At 46.2% G+C, this 25,320-nt stretch overlaps 1 protein-coding gene across 1 annotated transcript in view; it reads left to right on the top strand.

Moving 5' to 3' along the window:
• Positions 1-25,320, top strand: part of IMPG2 (interphotoreceptor matrix proteoglycan 2) — a 658,631-nt gene that overhangs the window by 425,841 nt on the left and 207,470 nt on the right. Inside the window, exon 13 of the mRNA XM_069203500.1 lies at positions 21,820-21,884. Within this exon, the coding sequence (XP_069059601.1) occupies positions 21,820-21,884 (65 nt within the window). The remainder of the gene's footprint in view (positions 1-21,819; positions 21,885-25,320) is intronic.

The raw sequence follows: 25,320 nt of genomic DNA, 5'->3' as shown, positions 1-25,320 counted from the left end.
GCAGGAGTTCTATATTGCTGATGTGAGGTTCGAGTAGGTGCTGGGTATCCATATCTTGATGAGGTGTAGGCAGCATTTGAAGCATTGAATGTCAGGATTTAGCTGAAATCCTTCTCAGATCCCACATCCAGGCAAGAAAGTAAACACCAACGCAGCCAAAGATGTGGGCTTGTGGGTGTAGGTCTGTAGCGTGTCGTTGATGGAGTGATTGCTGAACAATCCTTTCCTGGCAAATGAGTGCTTTTGTAGGATTTTCACTGTCACTTCAAATTCGCCCTAGTTATTCCTTTTATAGAACTTATCATGATTTGGCCTTTTCTTCAGGTTCCTACTTAAGTTCTTCCCCTGACTGAACTTCCAATTAATTTGCCTTCCTGTTTTCATTGAAACACTGATCAAGTCTGTACTGGAGTCCATATTCTCTGTCATGTACACGCTAGGCCTCTAAGGCTCCACTCTTAAATGCTTCCAGCATGGTGGGGGTATGGACATATTAGATTGGCAAACTCTGTTATGACACTGTCACGACCTAATGTGAAGATTCCAGTGTTTTTACTTTTCCCACCCTTTCGCTGTCTGTTCCTTCCTAAGTCTGATGTTTGGAGAGGATCTGTCTGCATACTGTCCTCATATAGGTGGTCATGACATTGGGTGTCTGGTGGGTAGGAGATTTTCAAGTACAGTTGTGTATTTTCTGCATAGTGGATACTTTGGATGCCACTATCAGTGAGGGGGCTCAATGCAGGTGTTGAAGAGATGGGGGCAAGATGGAATCTTCAGGAACTCCTTGGGTGATAGAGATCTTCTTAGATCTGGAGGTGCCCTTGCAAATAAACAGATGTCAGTTGCATAGATAGGAGGAAAAACTGAAAGATGTTTCCATTGAATCACATTTTAGGCTGGGTGTGGGTGATGGTGGTCTCTTCAAAGTCCAGCAATATCAGAAGGGAGAAGGTCTCTTCATCTGTTGTCAGGAGGGCCTCATCTTGGATGTGTGGGCAAGCTATCTTTGCACAGCCTGACCTATGGCCAGATTGGCAGCCATGCAGGACATGGTTGGCATTGATGGGATCTTGGAAGTCAATGTAAACTGCTTTTTCAACTATTGTGCTGTTAAAGGGTATGTTAGTGGTAGACCAGGAGTTTGAGAGGTCTCTTCAAAGGTCGGAGGAGCTGGCCTTCCTTGAGAGCTTCAAGGAACCTTTCCTGAGCATTTGGGGTGTTTACAATTTTGAAAAGGAGTAAGAGAGTGTTAGACCAGGCATCCTTGGCATGGTTTCCCCTGACTCCCCTGATTTTCTAGTATTCTGTTTTGCTGACTTCATTTTTGCTGGTTTTAGGATTCTGGTCGCTTTACCACTGGTTTTCCTAAAACCTGGTAACATTGGCTTATCCATTATTGGCATATTTAATTTACTTATATGTGTAGAAAAATACCATCTTGCCTGGCATGTTACCCCCATTTTTACTGTATGTATGTTTGTTTTTGCCTATGTGTCACTGGGATCCTGCTTGTCATGACCCCAGTGCTCATAAAGTATGCCCTGTATGTGTTTCCTGTGTGGTGCCTAACTGTATCACTGAGGCTCCGCTAACCAGAACCTCAGTGTTTATGCTCTCTCTGCTTTTAAAATTGTCACCGCAGGCTAGTGACTAATTTTACCAATTCTCATTGGCACACTGGAACACCCTTATAATTCCCTAGTATATGGTACCTAGGTACCCAGGGTATTGGGGTTCCAGGAGATCCCTATGAGCTGCAGCATTTCTTTTGCAACCCATAGGGAGCTCAGACAATTCTTACACAGGACTGCCACTGCAGCCTGAGTGAAAGAACATCCATTTTACACTGCACTTAAGTAACTTATAAGTCACCTATATGTCTAACCCTCACTTGGTGAAGATTAGGTGCAAAGTTACTTAGTGTATGGGCACCCTGGCACTAGCCAAGGTGCTCCCACATTGTTCAGGGCAAATTCCCTTGACTTTGTGAGGGCGGGGACACCATTACATGCGTGCACTACATATAGGTCGCTACCTATATGTAGCGCCACAATGGTAACTCCGAACATGGCCATGTAACATGTCTAGGATCATGGGATTGTCACCCCAATACCATTCTGGTATTGGGGGGACAATTCCATGCATCCCGGGTCTCCAGCACAGAGCCCAGGTACTGCCAAACTTGCTTTCTGGGGTCTCCACTGCAGCTACTGCTGCTGCTAACCCCTCAGACAGGTTTCTGCCCCCCTGGGGCCTGGGCAGCCTGATCCCAGGAAGGCAGAACAAAGGATTTCCTCTGAGAGAGGGTGTTACACCCTCTCCCTTTGGAAATAGGTGTGAAGGGCTGGGGAGGAGAAGCCTCCCCCAGCCTCTGGAAATACTTCGATGGGCACAGATGGTGCCCTCTCTGCATAAGCCAGTCTACACCGGTTCAGGGATCCCCCCAGCCCTACTCTGGCACAAAACTGGACAAATGGAAGGGGAGTGACCACCCCCATGACCAGCACCTCCCAGGGGAGATGCCCAGAGCTCCTCCAATGTGTCCCAGACCTCTGCCATCTTGAATGCAGAGGTGTGAGGGCACAATGGACAGCTCTGAGTGGCCAGTGCCAGCAGGTGACGTGAGATACCCCTCCTGATAGGTTCTTACCTTTCTCAGTAGCCAATCCTCCTCTGTGGGCTATTTAGGGTCTCTTCTGTGGGTTATTCCTCAGATAACGAATGCAAGAGCTCACCAGAGTTCCTCTGCACTCCCCTCTTCGAGTTCTGCCAAGGATCGACCGTTGACTGCTCCAGGACGCCTGCATAACCGCAACAAAGTAGCAAGAAGACTACCAGCAATATTGTAGTGCCTCATCCTGCCGGTTTTCTCGACTGTTTCCTGGTGGTGCATGCTCTGAGGGCTGTCTGCCTTCACCCTACTCTGGAAGCCAAGAAGAAATCTCCTGTGGGTCAGCGGAATCTTCCCCCTGCCAACGCAGGCACCAAACTTCTGCATCACCGGTCCTCTGGATCCCCTCTCATCCTGACGAGCGTGGTCCCTGGAACACAGGAGCTGGGTCCAAGTGTCTCCCACAGTCCAGTGGCCCTTCTGTCCAAATTTGGTGGAGGTAAGTCCTTGCCTCCCCACGCCAGACAGTAATCCTGTGTACTGCGTGAACTGCAGCTGCTCGGGCTTCTGTGCAGTTTTCCAAGACTTCCTTCATGCACAGCCTAGCCCAAGTCCCCAGCACTCCGTCCTGCATTGCCCAACTCGCTGAGTTGGACTCCGACGTCGTAGAACCCTCCCTTGTGACTCTGAGTTGACTGCTGTCCTCAGATCTTCTAAGTGCCTGTTCAGGTACTTCTGCATGTGCTGCCTGCTTTTGCAGGGCCTCTATGAGTTGCTGAGCACCCCCTCTGTCTCCTCCTCCAAAAGGAGACTTCCTTGTTCTTCCTGGGCCCCAGCAGCACCCAAAATCCTCAACCACAACTCTTGCAGCTAGCAAGGCTTGTTTGCAGTCTTTCTGCATGGAAACAACTCCGCGTCCTCCAGCACACCGTGGGACATCTTTTGACCAAAGGGGAAGTTCCTGGCACCTTCTGTTGTTGCAGAATCTTTGGCTTCTTCCACCCAGAGGCAGCCCTTTTGCACTTTCATCCGTGGTTTAGTGGGCTCCTGCCCCCCTGGATACTTGCGTGACTCTTGAACTTGGTCCCCTTCCTTTACAGGTCCTCAGGTTCAGGAATCCGTCTTCAGTGTTTTACAGTCATTTGTTGTCCTTGCAGAATCCCCTATCTCGACTTTACTGTCTTTCTGGGGTAGTAGGGTAACTTTACTCCTACTTTTCAGGGTCTTGGGGTGGGGTATCTTGGACACCCTTAGTGTTTTCTTACAGTCCAAGCGACCCGCTACACATTACACTAGGCCTGGGGTCCATTTGTGGTTTGCATTCCACTTTTGGAGTATATGGTTTGTGTTGCCCCTAGGCCTATTTCTCCCTATTGCATTCTATTGTGATTCTACATTGCTTGCACTACTTTTCGAACTGTTACTTACCTTATTTTGTTTTGTGTGCATATAATTTGTGGATACTACTTACCTCCTAAGGGAGTGTTTCCTCTGAGATACTTTTGGCATATTGTCACTAAAATAAAGTACCTTTAATTTTTAATAACTGTGTTTTCGTATGATATAGTGCTATATGATATAAGTGGTATTGCATGAGCTTTGCATGTCTCCTAGTTCAGCGAAGCTGCTCTGCTATAGCTACCTCTATCAGCCTAAGCTGCTAGAACACCTCTATTCTACTAATAAGGGATAACTGGACCTGGCACAAGGTGTAAGTACCACAAGGTACCCACTATAAGCCAGGCCAGCCTCCTACAATATGTCTCTAGTAAAGTGCATTAAATGTGCCCTGGGCATGTAAATGAAATGCTACCTGTTGCCCACTCACTTCTATATCTCTTCAAACCTGGCTCAGGCTTGCCATTGCAGAGCCTGTGTGTGTAGTTTTAAACTGCCATGCTGACCTGGCAAGTTAATCTTCTTGCTAGGCCCAAACAGTCCTTTTTAATACATATAAGTCTCCTCTAAGTTAGGCCCTGGACAGCTCCAATGGCATGGTGCAGTATATTTAAAAAGTTGAACATGTACTTTTAAATATTACATGTCCAGGTAGTCAAAAACTCTTAAGTTCATTTTTCACTACTGCAAGGCATATCTCTTCCATAGGTTACATTGAGACCGCCTTATTACATTGTATAAGAGTAATTTTCATTTGGGACCAGATAGATGTTTCAAGTTTGGTGTTTCTGGACTCTCAATTTAAAATCACAACTTATGGTAAGGTTAGATTTCAAATTGGAATTCTGAAAACACCCCTTTCAGAAAGTTGGCATTTTCTTACTTTAACCATTCTGTGTCTCTACCTGTCTCTGAATACATTTCTGGGTGGGTGACAGTTGGACTCTTGTGCATATCCCCGAGACAGCCACACACAAAGGAAGCATAGGTGTGCCTGATGGTCCAACCACATCCTAACAAGCCATTAACACCTTGATGGGTCATCTTGGGAAGGATGGAAGGGAGGAGCTAAAACACCTGAATACCTGGGTCTTGAGCCCTCACAAAGAGCTGCTTAACCCCCTGCTGTGTGTCTGGTGCCAGGGAAGGAAGGGCAGGGACTTTGTGCACTTCAAAGGCCTCTCTTTGAAATCTCCCCCACTTGAAAGGCACAACTGCATATAAGTACCGGTCCCAAGACACCAACAAATCAGTACACTTCTGGACTTGAGGACATTCTGCCAGGGAGAACGACCGCTGTGCTGTTAAAGGAACCGTCTCTCTGCTGGAATTCTGCTAGACCTCTGTTGTGCTGTGCCTGCCTTGCCACCTGCTGCCCTCCTTGCTTGGGAGTGAGAAGGACTGGACCTGCATCTCTACATCTCAGAACCAAGGTGACTCCAAGGGCTTGCAGGCTTGCTTCCTGTTCTGAAGTCTCATGGACATCAAAGATCTCACTCACCTCTACTACTGCTTCTGGACTCTGCCAACTTCGAGTCATACCCTGCCAAGTGGTGCCAATCCAGTCCTTGCTCCTTGGAAGTGGGTTCTGCAGCACTGTTCTATGAAAATCCACGCATCACCGTCAGTGCACTGATCAGTACTGCTGTATCACCTCTCCACGCCGACACATCATTGCAGCCACTGAGAAAGAGTACTTTGCATCGCTGATTGTGCGGCTCAGGATTGACGCATCACCATCAGCCCGACACATCATGTTTACATCACCAGCTGTGTGGCTTGACAACAATGCATTGCCTTCAATGCCAAGGCGTCAACGCTGCACCACTGCTTGACGATCGATGTTTGCCCTGCTCGACGGCGGCACACCCCCTGACTGCGCAGAATGGAACCTACATATTGCTTTTGCATCCTCTCCTTTGCTCCTTGCATCCGATCCTTGATGTTTGACGGAATCCTCCAAACAAAGAACTGCTTCAATAGGACAAGGTTGGTCCCTTTAGCTGTCCCACACTCCAATGCAGTAGGCCTGAACTTTGGATTTACCACAGCCTAGCATGACCAGATAGCCCCGGTTGGCACTTCAAGTTTCCAAACACTACAATTGCAGATATTCTTTAAAAATTCATATCTTCACTTCTACTTTTGAATTTTGGTTATTTTGGTCTTGTTTTGTTCATTAAATTAAGCTCTATGTTTGTAACCTGTTGTGGATTATTTTTGTGTGGTGTTTTCACTGTTTTACTGCTTTAGGTGTTGAACAAATACGTTATACATTGCCTCTTAAGTTAAGCCTGATTGCTCTGTGCCAATCTACCAGAGGGTGAGCACAGGTTAATTTCTGGTCTGCATCTGACTTATCCTGACTATGATTGTGGTTCCTGCCTGGACAGGGTGAATACGTCTGCCAGCCAGAAACCCAGTTTCTAACATTGGTGGCAGCTGTGGGATAGGACTTGTGTTTGTGCAGTACCTCACAGTAATTTGGTGTACACTACTATCATCAATTGTCTCTGATCCTCATTGGCATTTTTGTTTTCTATGCTATATGATTTGCATTTTTGTTTTCCCCAAAAAGATGTCTCTGGCTGGAACTCCTACATCTGCACCTGCAAAAATGGACTGTTAGCTTGCCCAGCTGCGGAGTTGCACTGTGGCTCAGCTGAAGGATTTCTGCAAGGCATTTGGGCTGGCTACAAGAGGCTTCGCTATGAAATTGGAGCTGAAAAAGGTACTGAGATCCTGGATAATGGCCCAGGATGCATCTGTGATCCTAGAGGAGGAAGAGGACATAATGGAGTATGATGTGGAGCTGGATCAGGAATCAGGATTCCCTGGAGCTGACTGTGGGGCAGGAAGCCAATTGACTGAACCCTCCCACCACCCACAAAGGCAGGGATCAGCATTTCATCTAGTGGCCTGTCCCCAGAGGAGCTGGAGGACAGGAGGGAGGAGAAGAAATTGAAATTGGAGCTGGCTAAGCTCAAATTGGAGAAAGAGAGGGCCTTGTGGGAGAGAGAGAAGACTAGCTATGGGAACAGAGCAAAATACATTGGCAATGGAGAGGATTGCTCTATAGCAATTGGCTCATGATAGAAGCCAAAAGGAACTGGACCTAAAAGCTATGCAAGTAGTGTGAGAAAGAAGCCTCTTTCTAGCCTTGTTACCCCCACCTTTGGCCTGTTTGTGAGTATATCTCAGGGTGTTTTCACTGTCTCACTGGGATCCTGCTAGCCAGGGCCCAGTGCTCATAGTGAAAACCCTATGTTGTAAGTGTGGTTGTTATGTGTCACTGGGATCCTGCTAGCCAGGACCCCAGTGCTCATAAGTATGTGCCCTGTATGTGTTCCCTGTGTGATGCCTAACTGTCTCACCGAGGCTCTGCTAACCAGAACCTCAGTGGTTATGCTCTCTCTGCTTTCAAAATTTGCCACTAACAGGCTAGTGACTAAATTTACCAATTCACATTGGCATACTGGTACACCCATATAATTCCCTAGTATATGGTACTGAGGTTCCAGGAGATCCCTATGGGCTCCAGCATTTCTTTCGCCACCCATAGGGAGCTCTGACAATTCTTACACAGGCCTGCCAGTGCAGCCTGAGTGAAATAACGTCCATGTTATTTCACAGCCATTTACCACTGCACATAAGTAACTTATAAGTCACCTATATGTCTAACCTTCACCTGGTGAAGGTTGGGTGCAAAGTTACTTAGTGTGTGGGCACCCTGGCATTAGCCAAGGTGCCCCCACATCGTTCAGGGCGAATTCCTCGGACTTTGTGAGTGCGGGGACACCATTACACGTGTGCACTATACATAGGTCACTACCTATGTATAGAGTCACAATGGTAACTCCGAACATGGCCATGTAACATGTCTAAGATCATGGAATTGTCACCCTAATACCATTCTGGCATTGGGGGGACAATTCCATGATCCCCCGGGTCTCTAGCACAGAACCCGGGTACTGCCAAACTGTCTTTTCAGGGTTTGCACTGCAGCTGCTGCCAACCCCTCAGACAGGGTTCTGCCCCCCTGGGGTCCAGGCAGCCCTGGCCCAGGAAGGCAGAACAAAGGATTTCCTCTGAGAGAGGGTGTTACGCCCTCTCCCTTTAAAATAGGTGTGATGGGCTGGGGAGGAGTAGCCTCCCCCAGACTCTGGAAATGCTTCGATGGGCACAGATGGTGCCCATCTCTGCATAAGCCAGTCTACACCAGTTCAGGGATTCCCCAGCCCTGCTCTGGCGCGAAACTGGACAAAGGAAAGGGGAGTGACCACTCCCCTGACCTGCGCCTCCCAGGGGAGGTGCCCAGTGCTCCTCCACTGTGTCCCAGACCTCTGCCATCTTGGAAACAGAGGTGTTTGTGGCACACTGGACTGCTCTGAGTGGCCAGTACCAGCAGGTGACGCCAGAGGCTCCTTCTGATAGGCTCTTACCTCTCTTGGTAGCCAATCCTCCTTCCTTGGTAGCCAAACCTCCTTTTCTGGCTATTTAGGGTCTCTGCTTTGGGGAATTCTTCAGATAACGAATGCAAGAGCTCATCAGAGTTCCTCTGCATCACCCTCTACACCTTCTGCCAAAGGATCGACCGCTGACTGCTCAGGACGCCTGCAAAACCGCAACAAAGTAGCAAGACGACTACTAGCAACCTTGTATTGCTTCATCCTGCCGGCTTTTTCGACTGTTTCCAGGTGGTGCATGCTCTGGGGGTAGCCTGCCTCCTCTCTGCACCAGGAGCTCTGAAGAAATCTCCCGTGGGTCGACAGAATCTTCCACCTGCAACCTCAGGCAAAAAAAGACTGCATCACCGGTCCTCTGGGTCCCCTCTCAGCACGACGAGCGTGGCCCCTGGAACTCAGCAACTCTGTCCAAGTGACTCCCACAGTCCAGTGACTCTTCAGTCCAAGTTTGGTGGAGGTAAGTCCTTGCCTCCCCACGCTAGACTGCATTGCTGGGTACCGCGTGATTTGCAGCTGCTCTGGCTCCTGTGCACTCTTCCAGGACTTCCTTCGTGCACAACCAAGCCTGGGTCCCCGACACTCTAACCTGCAGTGCACAAACTTCTGAGTTGTCCTCCGGCGTTGTGGGACTCCCTTTTGTGACTTCGGGTGGACTTAAGTGCCTGTTCAGGTACTTCTGCGGGTGCTGCCTGCTTCAGTGAGGGCTCCCTAACTTGCTGGGTGCCCCCTCTGTCTCCTCATCCAAGTGGCGACATCCAGGTCCCTCCTGGGCCACAGCAGCATCCAAAAACCCTAACCACAACCCTTGCAGCTAGCAAGGCTTGTTTGCGGTCTTTATGTGTGGGAACACCTCTGCAAGCTTCCTCACGATGTGGGACATCCATCCTCCAAAGGGGAAGTTCCTAGTCCTCTTCTTTCTTGCAGAACTCCAAGCTTCTTCCATCCGGTGGCAGCTTCCTTGCACCCTCAGCTGGCATTTCCTGGGCTCCTGCCCACTCTCAACATTGTCGCGACTATTGGACTTGGTCCCCTTGTCTTACAGGTACTCAGGCCCGGAAATCCACTGTTGTTGCATTGCTGGTGTTTGTTCTCCTTGCAGAATCCCCCTATCACAACTTCTGTGCTCTCTAGGGGTAGTAGGTGCACTTTACACCTACCTTTCAGGGTCTTGGGGTGGGCTATTTTTCTAACCCTCACTGTTTTCTTACAGTCCCAGCGACCCTCTACAAGCTCACATAGGTTTGGGTCCAATTGTGGTTCGCATTCCACTTTTGGAGTATATGGTTTGTGTTGCCCCTATACCTATGTGCTCCTATTGCAATCTACTGTAACTTTACATTGCTTGCATTACTTCCTTTTGCTATTACCTGCATAATTGTGGTTTGTGTACATATATCTTCTGTATATAACTTATCCTCATACTGAGGGTACTCACTGAGATACTTTTGGCATATTGTCATAAAAATAAAGTACCTTTATTTTTAGTACTTCTATGTATTGTGTTTTCTTATGATATTGTGCATATGACACCAGTGGTATAGTAGGAGCTTTACATGTCTCCTAGTTCACCCTAAGCTGCTTTGCCATAGCTACCTTCTATCAGCCTAAGCTGCTAGAAACACGTCTTCTACACTAATAAGGGATAACTGGACCTGGCACAAGGTGTAAGTACCTCTGGTACCCACTTCAAGCCAGGCCAGCCTCCTACAAGTAGAGTCCAGTGGTGGCAGCAATTCAGCAGTGCCCTCTGACAGCAGCGTCTACATACAAAAGGGGCTGGTGTCTGTTTTTGTGGTTGGAGACAACATAGATAGATGGTTTGAGACCTATGAGATTGCTTTATAGATGCACAAGGTTTCTGAGGAGGATTGCAGAGCTAGTCTGTGGAGGCATATACCTAGTGAGGCTTGGGACAATCTACTGGTCCTAGAATTGAGAGACATGATGTAGTATTGATGCATGAAGGAGGCCCGAATCAGGAAGTTTGGTCTGACCCAAGTAAAGTACAGGCAGACGTTCAGGGGCAGTCATTAGCCTGGGTGGATTGTGTAGATTGTGTGGATTCTTTCTGTAAGGCACTGGAGAGTTGGTGAAGGGGAGGGAGGTACAGGATTACCAGGGGCTGTATAACCTGGTTGCAAAAGATCACATGGTCAGTCTTTGTTTTCCTGATCTCCTCCAACACCTTGTTGACAGTAAGCTCTCTGACCCCAGGGAGCTTGCTAAGGAGGCGGACTGCTGTGTCAGCACCAGGCTCTACAAGAGCCTACAAATCTACAAGGCAGATGGGAGGATCACCACAAGGGTGGGCAGGGTCCTCAACAGAAGAATTGGGGGAGACAAAAATAAAAACAAGGAGTTCTCTAAAGGGCCACAAACTAGTTCTGTGGTTCAGGGCTCCCATTCCCCTACTGAGAAGAAAATTAAATGGTTACCTGACAAAAAGTCTTCAGGGAAAGCACCCCTTAGTGCTTTGAGTGTCAACAGGAAATACCCTACAAAGGGGATGCCAAGTGTCCCAAGTGGGCACAGCCCCTCACAAGAGGGAAGTTACTGGTATTGGGTAGTGTAGCGTTTGGGGAGGAGATTGTCTCAGATAGTTTGGGGGCAATGTAGAGGTTACTGTAGTGTCCCTAGGTGATGGAGAGATGGTGCAAAGAAACCACATGCCTGACAATACTAGGAAGTACAGTCAGTGGGTCACCATCAAAGGGCAGAGGGTCGAGGCTCTGATAGACACAGGATTGAGTATGCCATCTGTCAGGTGTCATCTGGTGTCTTCATTGCAGGTATCCCTAATTTGTTCATCCACGTTGTTGCTGCCAACAACCGAGAGGGCCACTATCCAGTAGCTTTGGTTCCCTTTGAGTGGGGAGGGGGGCGTCTCAGGTTTCTTGAGGGTAGCTGTGAGTCCATACATGCCTGTGGATTGTCTACTTGGTCTGCCCAGGTTTTCAAGATGCTGGTGTTGGGGGCAATTGAACCCTATAACAGCCCTTGGTCCAGCCCAGTGGTAATGATCCCCAAGGCTGCTCCTTTAAGTATCACACCTGAACTTGGGTTCTGTGTGGACTACCATAGGCTCAATACGGTCACCAAGACTGGTGCACACCCCATCCCCAGAGCTGATGAGCTCATGGATCAGCTTGGAGCTGCCAAGTTCCTCAGCATGTTTATCTTAACCTCTGGGTACTGGAAAGTTGTCTTGACCGAGGGAGTGAAAGAGAGAACTACATTCTGTAAACCAGAAGTGCACTTCCAGTTCCAGGTCATGCCCTTTGGGTTAAAAAGCACCCCGCCACCTTCCAGAGGTTGGTCAGCCAGGTCCTAGCTGGACTTAAGAACTTCAGTGCCGCCTACCCAAACGACATTGTGGGCTTCAGTTCTAGCTGGACAGACCACCTCTGCCACTCTAAGGAAGCACTTTATGCTCTGCATAGGGCAGGCCTGACTATCAATGGCAGTAGGTGCTAAATAGGGCAGTGTTCTGTGGTCAACTTGGATCACCAAGTGGGAGGTGGCAAATTGCAGCCCCTCCAGGCCAAAATTGAAATCATTCTGGTTTGAGAACCCACTCAAGACCCACACAGCAGTGAGGTCTCACTGATTATTACAGGAGATTTGTTTAGGGGTATGGCACCATTGTTGTCCCCTTGGCAGAGCTGACTTCTTTTAAGCAGCCACATCAGGTGATCTGGACAGAGGCATCCAGAAAGCTTTTGACACCCTGAAGGAGGCCATGTGCACAGCGCCCATGCTCAAAATCTCTGCTTGGCACTCACTTCTGGGTTCAGACAGACCAAATGCCTCTCAAGCGGTTAATGCAGATGAGGGGTGAGAATCCCTAACAGTTGAGGAAGTCCATCTCCCTACAGGGAATTGGCTTTATGTTGGAACACCGTCCTGGAACAGACCACGCTAATGCTGATGGTCTCTCCAGATGGTTCCGCCTGAGTGCTGGGTACTTTCAGCTGTGGGGGGAAGGGAACATGTGTTACACCTTGTATCCTTGGTGTGGTTTCACCTGACTTTTTTGCCTTCTGACCTCCTGGTTTGCTGACTTCATTTTTGCTGGCTTTAGGCTTCTGGGTATTTTACCACTGCTGCTCAGTGCTAAAGTGCATGTGCTTTTTCCCTAAAACCCGGTAACATTAGCTGAAAAGTGCACTACATGTGGCCAAGGCCTGTAAATTACATGCTATTGGTGAGCCTGAAGCACTGATTGTGCCATCCACTTCAGGAGCCCTTCAAACCTGGCTCGAGCCTGCCATTTTAAACTGCCATGCAAACCTAGCAAGTTAACCCTCTTGCCAGACCCAAACCTTCCTTTTCAATACATATGTCACTCCTAAGGTAGACTTTCGACAGCCCCAAAGGCAGGGTGCAGTGTATTTAAAACATTGGACAAGTACGTTTAAGTTTTACATGTCCAGGTAGTGAAAAACTCTTAAAATATTTTTTCACTGCTGCAAGGCCTATCTCTCCCATAGGTTAACATTTGGATTGCCTCACTACATTTTATAAGTGCATGTTCCAATTGGCACCAGATAGGGATTTAGCATTTGGTTTCTCTGGGCTCACAATTTAAAATCACAACTTATAGTAAAATTAGATTTTAAATTGCAAGTCTGAAAATGTCATTTTTAGGAATTTGGCACATTCTTACTTCAACCATTCAGTGCCTCTGTCTCTGAATACATGTCTGGGTGGGTGACAGCTGCGCTATTCTGCATTTCATACAGACAGACACACACAAGGGCAGCATAGTTGTGCCTGATGGACCTTTAATATATTGATGAGTCATCCTGGGCAGGATGGGAGGGAGGAGCTGACACTGCCAGCTGTATATGCTGAGCCCTGAGCCCTCAGAAAGTGCTGAATAGCCACCTGTAGTGTGTTTAGAGCCAGGAAAGGAAGGGCAGGGACTTTGTGCACTTCAAAGGACTCTCTTTGGAGTCTCCCTGACATCATGTGCACAAATGGGTATATGTACTGGACCCCAGACACCACCAAATCAGTACACATCTGGAGTTGAGGACAATAGGCCAGGGAGAAGGACTGCTGTGCCTGCTCTGCTACCCTCCATTCCTGGAAGTGAGAAGGACTGGACCTTCATCTATACATCCCCAGAACCAAAGTGACACCAAGGGCTTGCTGACTTGCCGCCTGTTCTGACAGCTCAGGGACATCAAAGACTTCACTCACTTCTACAACAGCTTCTGGACTCTACGTACTGTGAGTCCTACCCTGCCAAGTGGTGCCAATCCAGTCCTGGGCACTTGGAAGTAGGTCTTCAGCTGTTTTCCATCACCATCACCGCGCTGATTGGAACTGCCCCATCTCTCCTCGATCTCCACGCATCACCGCTGCCGCGAGGACAAGGAGTTTGCATTGCCAATTGCGCAGCTTAGGATTGACATATCACCATCAGCCCCGGTGCATCACCTTCGAATGGCCGGCTGTGTCGCTCAACCCAGACACATCACCCTCATCGCAAATGGTTCAATGCCGCACCACTGTTCGAGGTTTGACAACTGCACAGCTCGACAATGATGCATCCCTGACTGGGGGAATCGGAACAGATACATTTCCTTTGCATCGTCTATTCTGGTGTTTGCATCAAATCTTTGATGTTGACACAACCCTCCACACAAAGTACTGTTTCAGAAGGACAAGGTTGGTCCCTGTAGCCGCCGCGCACTTGAAGGAGGCTGGCCTGGTTTGTACTGGGTACCCCAGGTACTTACACCTTATACAAGGTCCAGTTATCCCTTATTAGTGAAATGTAGACAGTGTTCTATCAGCTTAGTCTGTCTAGAGGTAGCTGTAGCAGAGTAGCTTAGGCTGAACTAGGAGACATGCAAAGCTCCTGCAATACCACCATAGTTACACAGTACTTGTACACCGTAAAAGACAACACTCAGTGTTACAAAAAATAAAGGTACTTTATTTTAGTGACACAAGGCCAAAAATATCTTAGAAGCAATACTCCTTCTGGTGGTAAGTATTATACACAATATATACACTAGAGACCAAAATCAGGTAAGTACATAGTCGTAGAATAGTGCAAACAGTAGAAAATACAATAGAATACAATAGACCTAGGGGCAAAACAAACCATATACTAAGAAAGTAGAATGCAAATCACAAATTCCCCCTAGGCAAGTGTAGTGTGTAGAGGGGCACCGGGAGTGTAAGAGAACACTAAAGGTAAGTAAAATACCCCACGACAGAGCCCAGGAACATAGGAGTAAAGTACTGCAAGTTTCCTCAGGACACACTACAAGTTGTGATAAGAATTATTGCAAGAACCAAGCAAGACTGCAAGCAGCAAATGGTGGATTCCTGGACCTGAAGACCTGTGAAGAGAGGAGACCAAGTCCAGAAGTGGCAGAAGATTCCAGGAAGGACAGGAGCCCCTGCCAACCTAGAAGATGGTGCAAAAGAGGATTCTCCGGTTAGAAGAAGTCTGCAGAAGAGCACCAAAAGAAGATGGCTGCGGGTTCCTGCATGGCGCAGGAGATGTCCCATGTCAAGAATTTGGATGCAGGCTGTTTGCGTCGCTGGATTAATCTAACAAGCCTTGGTTCAAGCAAGGTCACGGTTTGCATCAAAATGGCTCTGCCTAGAACCAGCAGGGTCCTGGGAGCCTCAAATAGGACTGAGGAGGCAGAGGGGGCTCCCAACACTAGAGAGAACCCACAGATGACCAGGCAGCACCCACAGGAGTCCTAGGACACAGGGACAAAGAAGGTGCAAATTGCAGTTGGTGCAGCACAATAAAAGAGGGTCCCATGCCACCGGAGACCAACTCAGCGAGTTGTACGTCACAGGATGAAGTGCTGGGGACCTGGGCTACACTGTGCACGAAGGATTCTTAGAAGAAATGCACAGAAGCCTAAGGAGCTAGAGATGACGTGGTGCACAGGGGCACTGTCGCAAACTGGGAAGGCAACCTCTTACCTCCTCCAAATTTGGACAGCTGGACCTTAGGACAGTCTGGGGCAGATGAGTCCACCACCTGTGTTCCAGGGAGCACACTCGTTGTCAGGAGAGGAGTCCCAGAGAACCAGTCATCGTCTTGGAAGGTGCCTGCAGGAGCAGGGAAGTGACTCCGTCACTCCACGGGAGATTCCTTTGGTTCTTCTGGTGCAGGGTGAAGACAGGGAGTCCTCGAAGCGCCCACACCTTGGAAACTGTTGCAAATGCTGGCTGGAGCTGAAGTTGCAGGTCACATAAGTCAGCCTGGATACTTTGTTGCAGTTACAGTGGTTCCTGGAGCAGTCTGCGGTTGATCCAACAGTCAGAAGCTGAAGCAGAGGATGCAGAGGATTCCTGGAGGAGTCTTGCAAGCTGAATCTGAAGAGGAACCCACAGGAAAGACCCTAAATAGCCTTGAGAGGGGGATTGGCTACCTACCCAGGTATGCACCTAACAGGAGGGGTCTCTGACGTCACCTGCTGGCACTGGCCACTCAGAGATCTCCAGATTGTCCCCACACCTTGGAAAACATGATGGCTAATGCCAAGGACACACTGGAGGAGCTCTGGGTTCCACCCCGGGGGTGATGATGGACAGGAGAGTAGTCGCTCCCCTTTCCTTTGTCCAGTTTCACGCCAGAGCAGGGACTGGGGGTTCCTGAACCGGTGTAGACTGGCTTATGCAAGGAGGGCACCATCTGTGCCCTTCAAACCATTTCCAGAGGCTCTGGGAGGATACCAACCCAAGCCTGTAACACCTATTTCAAAAGGGAGAGGGTGTAACACCGTCCTCCCACAGAAAATGCTTTGTTCTGCCTTCCTGGGACTGGGCTGCTCAGGCCCCAGGAAGGCAGAACTCTGTCTGTGAAGTGGCAGCAGATGTAGCTGTGGAGCAAGCCTCAGAAAGCTGGTTTGGCAGTACTGGGGGTCCATGGTGGAGCCCCCAGGATGTATTGGATTGGCCCGCCCAATACCAAATTTAGAATGGAGGGACAATTCCATGATCTTAGACACCTTACATGGCCATATTCGGAGTTACCATTGTGAAGCTACATACAGGTATTGACGCTAGTGCACGCGTGTAATGGTATCCCTGCACTCACAAAGTCCGGGGAATTGGCCCTGGACAGCGCGGGGGCACCGTTGCTAGTGCAAGGGTGCCCTCACACTTAGTAACTTTGCACCTAGCCTTCAGTAAATGAAGGTTAGACATATAGGTTACTTATAAGTTACTGAAGTGCAGTGAAAATGGCTGTGAGATAGTGTGTGCACTATTTCACGCAGGCTGCAGTAGCAGTCCTGAAGAAGGGTTTGTCTGAGCTCCTTATGGGTGGCAAAAGTAATGCTGCAGCCTATAAGGATCTCCTGGAACCGCAATGTCCTGGGTACCTAGGTACCATATACTAGAGACTTATAAGGGGGGTCCAGTGTGCCAATTGGAATTGGAATATGAAGTCACTAAACTACAGTGACTAATTTGGAAGCAGAGAGAGCATAAACACTGGAGTTCTGGTTAGCAGAACTTCAGTGACACAGTTAAGCACTACGGACAACACACACATTAGGCCACACACTATGAGCACTGGGGTCCTGGCAAGCAGGATCCCAGTGAGACAGGCAAAACACACTGACAAATAGGGTTTTATTATGAGCACTGGGGCCCTGGCTAGCAGGATCCCAGTAAGAAAGTAAAAACACTGACACACACTCACAAACAAACCAAAAGTGGGGGTAACCATGCTAGGAAGAGGCTACTTTCTCACAGCGCTCCATCGCGGTTATCCTGAATTTTGGATTTGCCATGGTGTGGCATGACCAGGTAGCCCCGGTTTCCACTTTAAGTTTCTAAGTACTGCAATTGCAGATATTCTTTAAAAATGTGTAGCTCCACGTCTACCCTTTAATTTATTTCATGTTTTAGTCATGTTTTGTTAATAAATTAAGCTCTATTTTTCCAACGTGGTGTGGATATTTGTTGTGTGGTGTTTTCACAGGTTTATTGTGTGCACAAATACTGTAAACATTGCCTCTTAAGTTAAGCATGCCTGCTCTGTGCCAAGCTACCAGATGGGGAGCACAGGTTAATTTATGGTGTGTATCTGACTTACCCTAACTTACCCAAACTAGGAATGTGGTTCCTGCTTGTACAGGGTGCATACCTATGCCAACCAGACACACAATGTCTAACAAAGATCTTATTGGGAGTGAACTTTGAGGAAGAAAGAGGTTAAGACATCATATTCTTGAGAGCAGACTGAGGGAATGTAGTATGCCAGCTAGATATACAAGACATAGGGCTTTGAAAGATGATTCCTGTTGGATGCTGCAAGAAGGGATGGGTCTAACAGGTGAGGCAGGGTTGTCAAGGTGCTGTTGGATCTTCGATATTTACTCACTAAAGACAAGGTTGAAGTAATTACACATGTCTCTAGAGTGGAATGTAGTAGGGTCCGGCAGGGGGGTGATACAAGGCTGGATTGTCTTGAAAAATGTTTTACTTCTTTTGAGGGGTTCATTGATGACATTTTTTTAGTCCTTGCGTGACGTGATAAGTGTCTGCATGTTGACAGAGGGATGACAATAGTTTTAGGTTGTTGGGAGTTTTTTTTCTTTCATTTCGTTCTTGTCTGTGGATGGAGCATTTGTTGTTGGAAAAATCTATGGAGTACCAGGGCAATGACGCTTTTGGCTTGCACATGTGTGTTATAGTTAGAGCATTGGTATTCACAGGGTTTCCCAGAAAAGTTCTGAATCGTTTAGAAGGATGTTAATGTTAGACATAGAGGTGGTAAGGTAAGAGATGAGTTTGAGATTTATGTTGTCAATGGAGATGTCTTTGAAGGATCTGAAAGTTTGTTGTTCTCTTTTAAAATAACCTTGGTGTTTTGGTTGGTTACTGATTAGGGAGCCGGGGATGGAAATGTAGTTGGTATTTCCAAGGGGTATCAATTTGCATTTGATGGTTAGTGATTTCATGAAGGCAAGGATGTGATCTTTGAAGTTAGTTTGTTGGGTGACATGAAATGAAAAAGGTTGTTTTTAAAGGGCTTGCCTCGTCTGGGAGTTTGAAGTCACCTATGAAGATGATGTAGGTGTCATGGATGGCTGAGGTCGTGAGAAGGTCTAAACATTCATCAATAAATTCCTTGTTTAGTTGGAGAGGCCACAGGGGAGATGGAAGGTGCAAACTGAGTTGTGGAGAGTGGCACGTGAGGAGCAGGATGGAGTTGAGTGTTGATTACTTGCCTAAAGTGCAGGATCAGGAAATGATGTTAGGGAAACTTTATTTTTATGTGCACAGTCTGCTCACTGGATGCTGTAGCCTTTAGGAACCAGGAAGCCGAGGATGCATGATAAAAGAGGGCAGAGCTATGTTTCTGTGATGAACAGTGTATCAAGCTTCAGAATGGTGTGAAGGTCCATGATGTGTTCAGTGTTTCTCCAACATCCTGGGGATTCTAAGAGTACCCAGGGTTTGTGGATTCCCCTGGAGGGGACCAAGAAGTTAGGCACAATATGGCTACATTTTGTTTTTGGGTGAGGAAATGGGAAAAAATGATGCAGAAGAAAGTGTTTGTTCTTTCCTGCAAATGGCAACAACAAAAGAATTGAAGTGCTAAAATAACCATTTCCCCAGCTTTCAGAAACAGGTAGGCTTGATTCAGAAAACCAATTCTTTAGTTCAGTTTGGCATTTTACTGGGAGATAGCCCATTTTTCTGTTTTGTGCTTTCAACTTACTTTATGTTTGTGGTGGAAATGGGTATGAAACCCATGGTTTGTCCTGGAAATCTATACATTTTTGAAAACTAGACACATTTCTGAATTCAGCTTGGGGTCATTTGTGAAGCTCCTTCAAGGTTTTTAAAAAGAAATAAAATTTTGAAAAAAATAAATGTTGAAAATTAGTAGAAAAAAACAGCCATTTAAACCATTGTTTTCATTTCTAAATTCTCATCACGATGGTCGAATGGACATAAGATATGGAGTTTAGATGAAAAATAGCAAGAACCTAGGGAGCGGACAAACCACCTTGAGTAGAGGATTGGGAGGCCGACCTAGACTGGTGCCAGCGTGCCGAGAAAGTCATATACCAAAGCAGGGGATGACCGAAAAATGTAAGAAGGTGTGTGGCAATTGGCTGAAATACAGAGAGGGAGGCTGATGACACATTGGACCCCACTGTCAGGACTGGGATTCAGACATAGAAGCTGCAATGTCTATGTGTAATGTGTTTACTTTTGCTCTATTGCTTAAGATTGAGCATCCAATGCTGTTGATAACTGTAGCTGCGATATCAGAGTTCTGTAAGATGTACAAAGCAGGTGCTTAGTAAAAATAATGTGAAATAAATGATTAGGAGTTTAGAAGCGGGGGTTATTTACACATCTCTGAATTTGTAGGTACCCATTCGAGCATTTGAATTAGAGGGTATTTCTCAAAAAGCCTTCTTTCTTACACATTGTCTTACATTTGGAAGGGTCAAATGCAGAGAAATAGAACTGGTAACAACACTTGTTCTACTATGCTGTGTTCCCCTAAATCTCCCGATAAAAATGGTACTTCAGTTGTGTGGGTAGGCCTAGTGCCATGACAAGAAGTAGCCCAAAATGCAAAATGGACACATCATTCTTCCATGTTTTTGCAAAGTGGGTAGCTATGATTTTCAGACCCTAGTGCAGCTGGCACCCACTGAAACCTAGTAAACCTGTACATTTGTGAATACTAGACACGTAGGAAATATAGAATAGGGTGACTTGCATGGCTTTCACCATGTTGTGTTACCCAGAATCATTTGCAAACGTAAAATGTTGAATAAAAAAAAAAAAACATTTTCCTCACATTTTTTTGATGGAAAGTTCTGAGATCTGCATGGATCCACAAACTTCCTTCTACCCAGCGTTCTCCTAGGTCTTCTGATAACAATAGTATCTCACTTGTGTGGGCAGTCCTCGTGTTCACAAAAGGAAATGTCCCACAATGCAACATGGATACATCAGATTTTTCCACGCAAAACGGACCCGTTTTTTGCAAAGAGGGTAGCTATGGTTTTTGGGCCCTAGCTCAACCAGCACCTAGGGAAACTGTACATGTTTGAAAACTAGACATCCAGGGAAATTCAGGATGGAGGGACTTGCATGGTTCTTTCTAGGTTGTATTACCCAGAATCCCTTGCAAACCTCAAACGTTGACTAAAAACACATATTTTCCTCACATTTCTGTGATGGAAACTTCCGGAATCAGCAGGAATCCACAAAATTGTGTTCAGCCCGCGTTGCCCCACTTTTGCTGATAAAAATGCTGTGCTACTTGTGTGGCTGAGACTAGTGCCAGTGACAGGAACTGATCAAAAGAAGGACAGTAGGAACCTTTGCGTGCAGACTCCTATTGACCTCAGTTGGATCCATTTAGTCAATGTTTGCAGAGCATGATGGGTAGGAAAATGGTGTGGGATGTATGCAAAGCACACCACCCTGGACTCCCCCAGATGTCTAGTTTTTAAAACTGTCTGGCTCTGGTAGGTTTTGTCAGGTGGCAGCCTACTAAAGTCCAAAATGTGCAGCTGTTCACCATTGCAAGTGGGATGATAATGGGTGTTAACCAACCTCTCCTGGCCCATTTGTGAAAACAACACCCAAAATAATCAAACATCCTCTTGCTTGCCATAGGGACGTGATAATTTAATCTGCAGGAGAGCAAAATTACTGTTGATATTTTCAGGGGTGAGGGTGGAGCCTGATGTTAGGCTGAGACAGACCCACAACGTTATTTTATTAGAAATATACACTGCTGCCTACAGTGGGATTTTTGGGGTAATTGCCTCCATCTACTCCCGCCCGGTGGGGCAGAAAGATTGTTTCCTCACTTTTGAGGGAGTGGTGGAATGGCCATATCCATGCTGAGCAGCCCCAGCCCTGACAATAAAAACAGTAATCCTGGTATATAGTGGGCTTTTGCCCCCACTCCGAGGGGGCAGATGAGGGTAATTATAAATTATGTAAAGGGGATTATGTAGAGTTTGTCTGGCATAGAATATCCACATAAATGTAGGAGAAACTAGACCACATGGTTGATCTCCTTTTCATTAAATAACTTTTCCACATCAGGAGTATGGGTCATCCAGTTTAATTAAACATTTCCTTCTTTGCCAAACAGTGAGAATGAAGAACCTGGCTTTGACCACAAGTGTTTTAAAATCCTACATAAGTTCAGGGCCTAATATGTGGACTCAGTAACTTGAGTTCGGTGCTTCTGCCTGGGTAGGGATCATTACTTTGTAGATATGAGCTAACAATCTACATATCAAATTCAGCTTTGAATAGCCTAATCTCATAACAAGTTACCTCTTCATGTTTTCCTAGTTAAAGAAGTGCAGCCATTGGAACTGAAAACCCCAACACTTCCAGGAGTTTTACCAACCAATATCGTAAGTACTTTCTATAAAGCTTTACCACACAAATATACGTAAACTTCAGGGTGGTCTGACGACATCAGCAGTAGGCTATCAATGTGTATAATAATGTTTCTCTTCGTCGAGCACAAACTCATCAAGCTGATTTCATGTGCAACTGCCTTAAATTTCCTGGTTATTGAATATTGTCAATTACACTTTTTCGTTAAAGGTAAAACAGGTACTTAATGACTTTTATTAAAGTTAAGGCGCAGTTAACATTAAACATATTCCTCACATGCTATTGGTATAACTAGTGGTTTCAAGAAGCGTGGGGGAAGTGAAACATGACGTTATATATAACCATTGAAATGCAATCACATGTGGCAGTGGTTGCTGTGAGAATTTTGAACCTAACCAACACTGATAGCAAGGGCACAAAGGGTTGTAATAATGTGAATTAATGAGTATAAAAGATTTTGAAATACTCAAATCAGACCATGGTGTCTAGCTCAACCAGCACAGCACAGTTATGCCAGTCATATAACGTTACCAAGAACACTTGCATCTATAGTTGGATTTAAAATATTAGGAATGACATCTGCATGTACCCCGGTGTGTTCTTTCTGGACCTCCGTATTTTAGGAATTGGCTGTCGCCTTAGACAAAGTAAAGAGACTCCAAGTCTATGGAATGTGCTTATCTTTGCCGTCAATTCTGCATATACTACAATGAAACTGACTCAACAAGTATCAACCCACAAGGTTGACGCTAAGGGGTAGATTTACTACGAAGTCACGTAATGCAGCAAGACAACTTGCTGTGCTGCATTGTGTGACAGGGAAAGAGCAGAAAGGTACTTTTTCTACTAAGATGTGACACATTTCTGTTCTCTCCCTGTGCTGATGCACTGTGTGCAACTCAGGCCAACCCAGCCATCCTTGAGCCATGGTGCCTGAACAAAAAAGAATCCTTAGAGTCATTTTCCTCTTTCTATGTGTGTGCAGAGTGCAGCACGAGTGGAAAGAGGAAATACCATGGAGAAATAAAGATATTTATCTTAGTTACACCTCTCCTGGGAAGGCATACCATTTAGATGAAATCCCATGTGTAATGATTATTGTAAATCTGGGAGTGCTTAAAAATCCCTGAGTGGCGTTACTTTGCATTACTCTAAAATTACTTCGCCACACAGAGCAACACATTGTGGCTTAGTGAATCCTATTTAAGTGCTTGAGTTGCCTTGCATCTCCTTGCATAACACGAGGGCAAGCCCTTAGTAAATCTAGTCCTACATTATTAATAAATTCTACCTGGTCATTTCACTGTAACAGTACTAGCCCCCACCCCAATTCAAATACAGATGTGTCAGATTTAAGGCTGCATTAAGTAGTACATTTTTCCTGGGGCCATAGTCATAATCAGGCTATTGGGTCTAAAAATATTTGCAATTTGACTGTAAATCCAATTCAGCACTGTATGACAGTCCTTGCTATCTGGAACATATGGGGACAAATCACAAAACATTCCTGACTGGTGCTGTTACATGTCCTTGGTGGTAATTAAGGCAGTGCTTAGTGCAAATGTCTTTTAGCATCACATTATGAAAGTAGAATTGTGAAGCTGGTAGTGTGTGACAGATATATTTGAGCTCATGTGGTCTGTTGCATTTTATTGTTCTGGTGATGTGTTTTCTTGTTTTTTGCTGCCCTCTTTTTGCATTGTCGTATTGTTTTGTTGCACTGTGGTTGTTTTGGTATCTTCCTTGACTATTTGTTGTGTTGTGTCTTGTCATGTGTTTTGTTGTGTTGTTATTTTTCTTTGTGCCATTCAATTGTGTTGTGTTCTGCTGTGCTCTGTAATTACTTTAGATATTGTCAAGACACCAATCACCCCGAAACTGTGGCAGAGGCCATGCTTTAAATTAGCACATCCTTTGCATGCTTTATGTGATATATCCTCTGTTATTCCCAATAGGGAAAAAGCCAACTCTGACCTTCTGGTGCCTTTGTCGTAATCTGCCTCTGGATTACAACACTGACAATATTTTCTGCCACGAAAACACAAAGATAAAAACAATTCACCAGTATGGGGCACCAGGTTCGAGCTTAGTGGGTGCTTATGTTGCCTGCAAAGAAACCTGTTTTCCTTAGTGAGTATTACTGTTTTGTAATGTGGGGGTTGAGTCACAGCTCACATGTAGACAGTGACCTCCATCATGCATAGCTTTGCAGCTTGATTCCCAATACCAAGGGACATATTTATACTTTCTTTGCGCTGAATTAACGTCATTCTTTTTACCCAAACTCAGTGCAAACTTAACTCCATATTTATATTTTGATGCTAGACCCGTCTAGCATCATAATATTGGAGCTAAAGTCATTTTTTGATGAGTGAAACCACCTTGCGTCAATGAGATGCAAGGTAGGCGTTACTGTCCAAAAAATGACTGAATGCCCCTAGTGCCTTATCGATCCTACCTTGTAAAAAAGGTGCGGGCAGACCAAAATAATGGCGCTACCCTGCTTAGCGCCATTATTTAACACCTGGGTCAGGGCAGGCATTAGGGGACCTGTGGACCCATTTCCATGGTCAAACACCATGAAAAGAAAGAGCCCACAGGTGCCCACCCCAAGCCCCAGGAACACCCTGACCCACACCAGAGGGTCACCAGAGTATGGGGGGAACCCCATCCAAGGTAAGTAGAGGTAAGTATTTTAATAATCTTTTAAGTGCCATTGGGGGCCCTGAAATGGGGCCCCTACATGGCACTAGGTGCAATGGCCATGCCCAGGGGACCATTGTCCCCTGTGCTGGCCATTGGGGTGGTGGGCTTGAGTCCTGTCTTTTATAAGACAGGAGTCATGTTGTCGGGATGGTTTTGTGTCAGAAAAATGACGCTAGGCTCGTTAAAGCCATTTTATTTGCCTCTAATAGCCTAACGTCATTTTTTGGTGCAAAACCCCCTTCCCCTATTCCGCCACTCCCAGGTGCTAGCCCAACCTTTGCGCCGGCTTGCTGGATTCCATAAACTTAGTGGCCGGCTGGCGCTCTGTAATGATGCAAGCCGGTGCTATACATTTTTACGCAAAACTGCGTTTGCGCAGATTTGCATCAAAAAGTATAAGTATGGGCCCAAGTATCATCAGCTTGTTTATTCGGATATGTGCTACGAATTATTTGATATTAGGAGCCAGAACCTTTCATTTTCAAAAGTTGATGCCATAGTATCAAAACGTAAAATTTAACTAAGGGATAGCCTTGATCCCAGCCCCAGTTATTTCAGAAAGTATATTTTCTTTCAAATTAATCTACCAAAATATAATGTCATCATTTTAAAGTCCAGTCCAAAAATGTGTTAATAGAAGAAAAGTGTTGACAACGTCAACAGAATTTCCTTTTCATTGTGACATTAAAAAGTAACGTTATACCTTTGTAGAATATATATTTGTCAATCACCCCCGACAGACGT

The sequence above is a fragment of the Pleurodeles waltl genome, chromosome 8 (genome assembly GCF_031143425.1).
Source record: "Pleurodeles waltl isolate 20211129_DDA chromosome 8, aPleWal1.hap1.20221129, whole genome shotgun sequence".
Classification (NCBI taxonomy): Eukaryota; Metazoa; Chordata; class Amphibia; order Caudata; family Salamandridae; genus Pleurodeles; species Pleurodeles waltl.
Note: the sequence above shows the minus strand (reverse complement) of the source record. Positions and strands in the feature narration are given on the sequence as shown.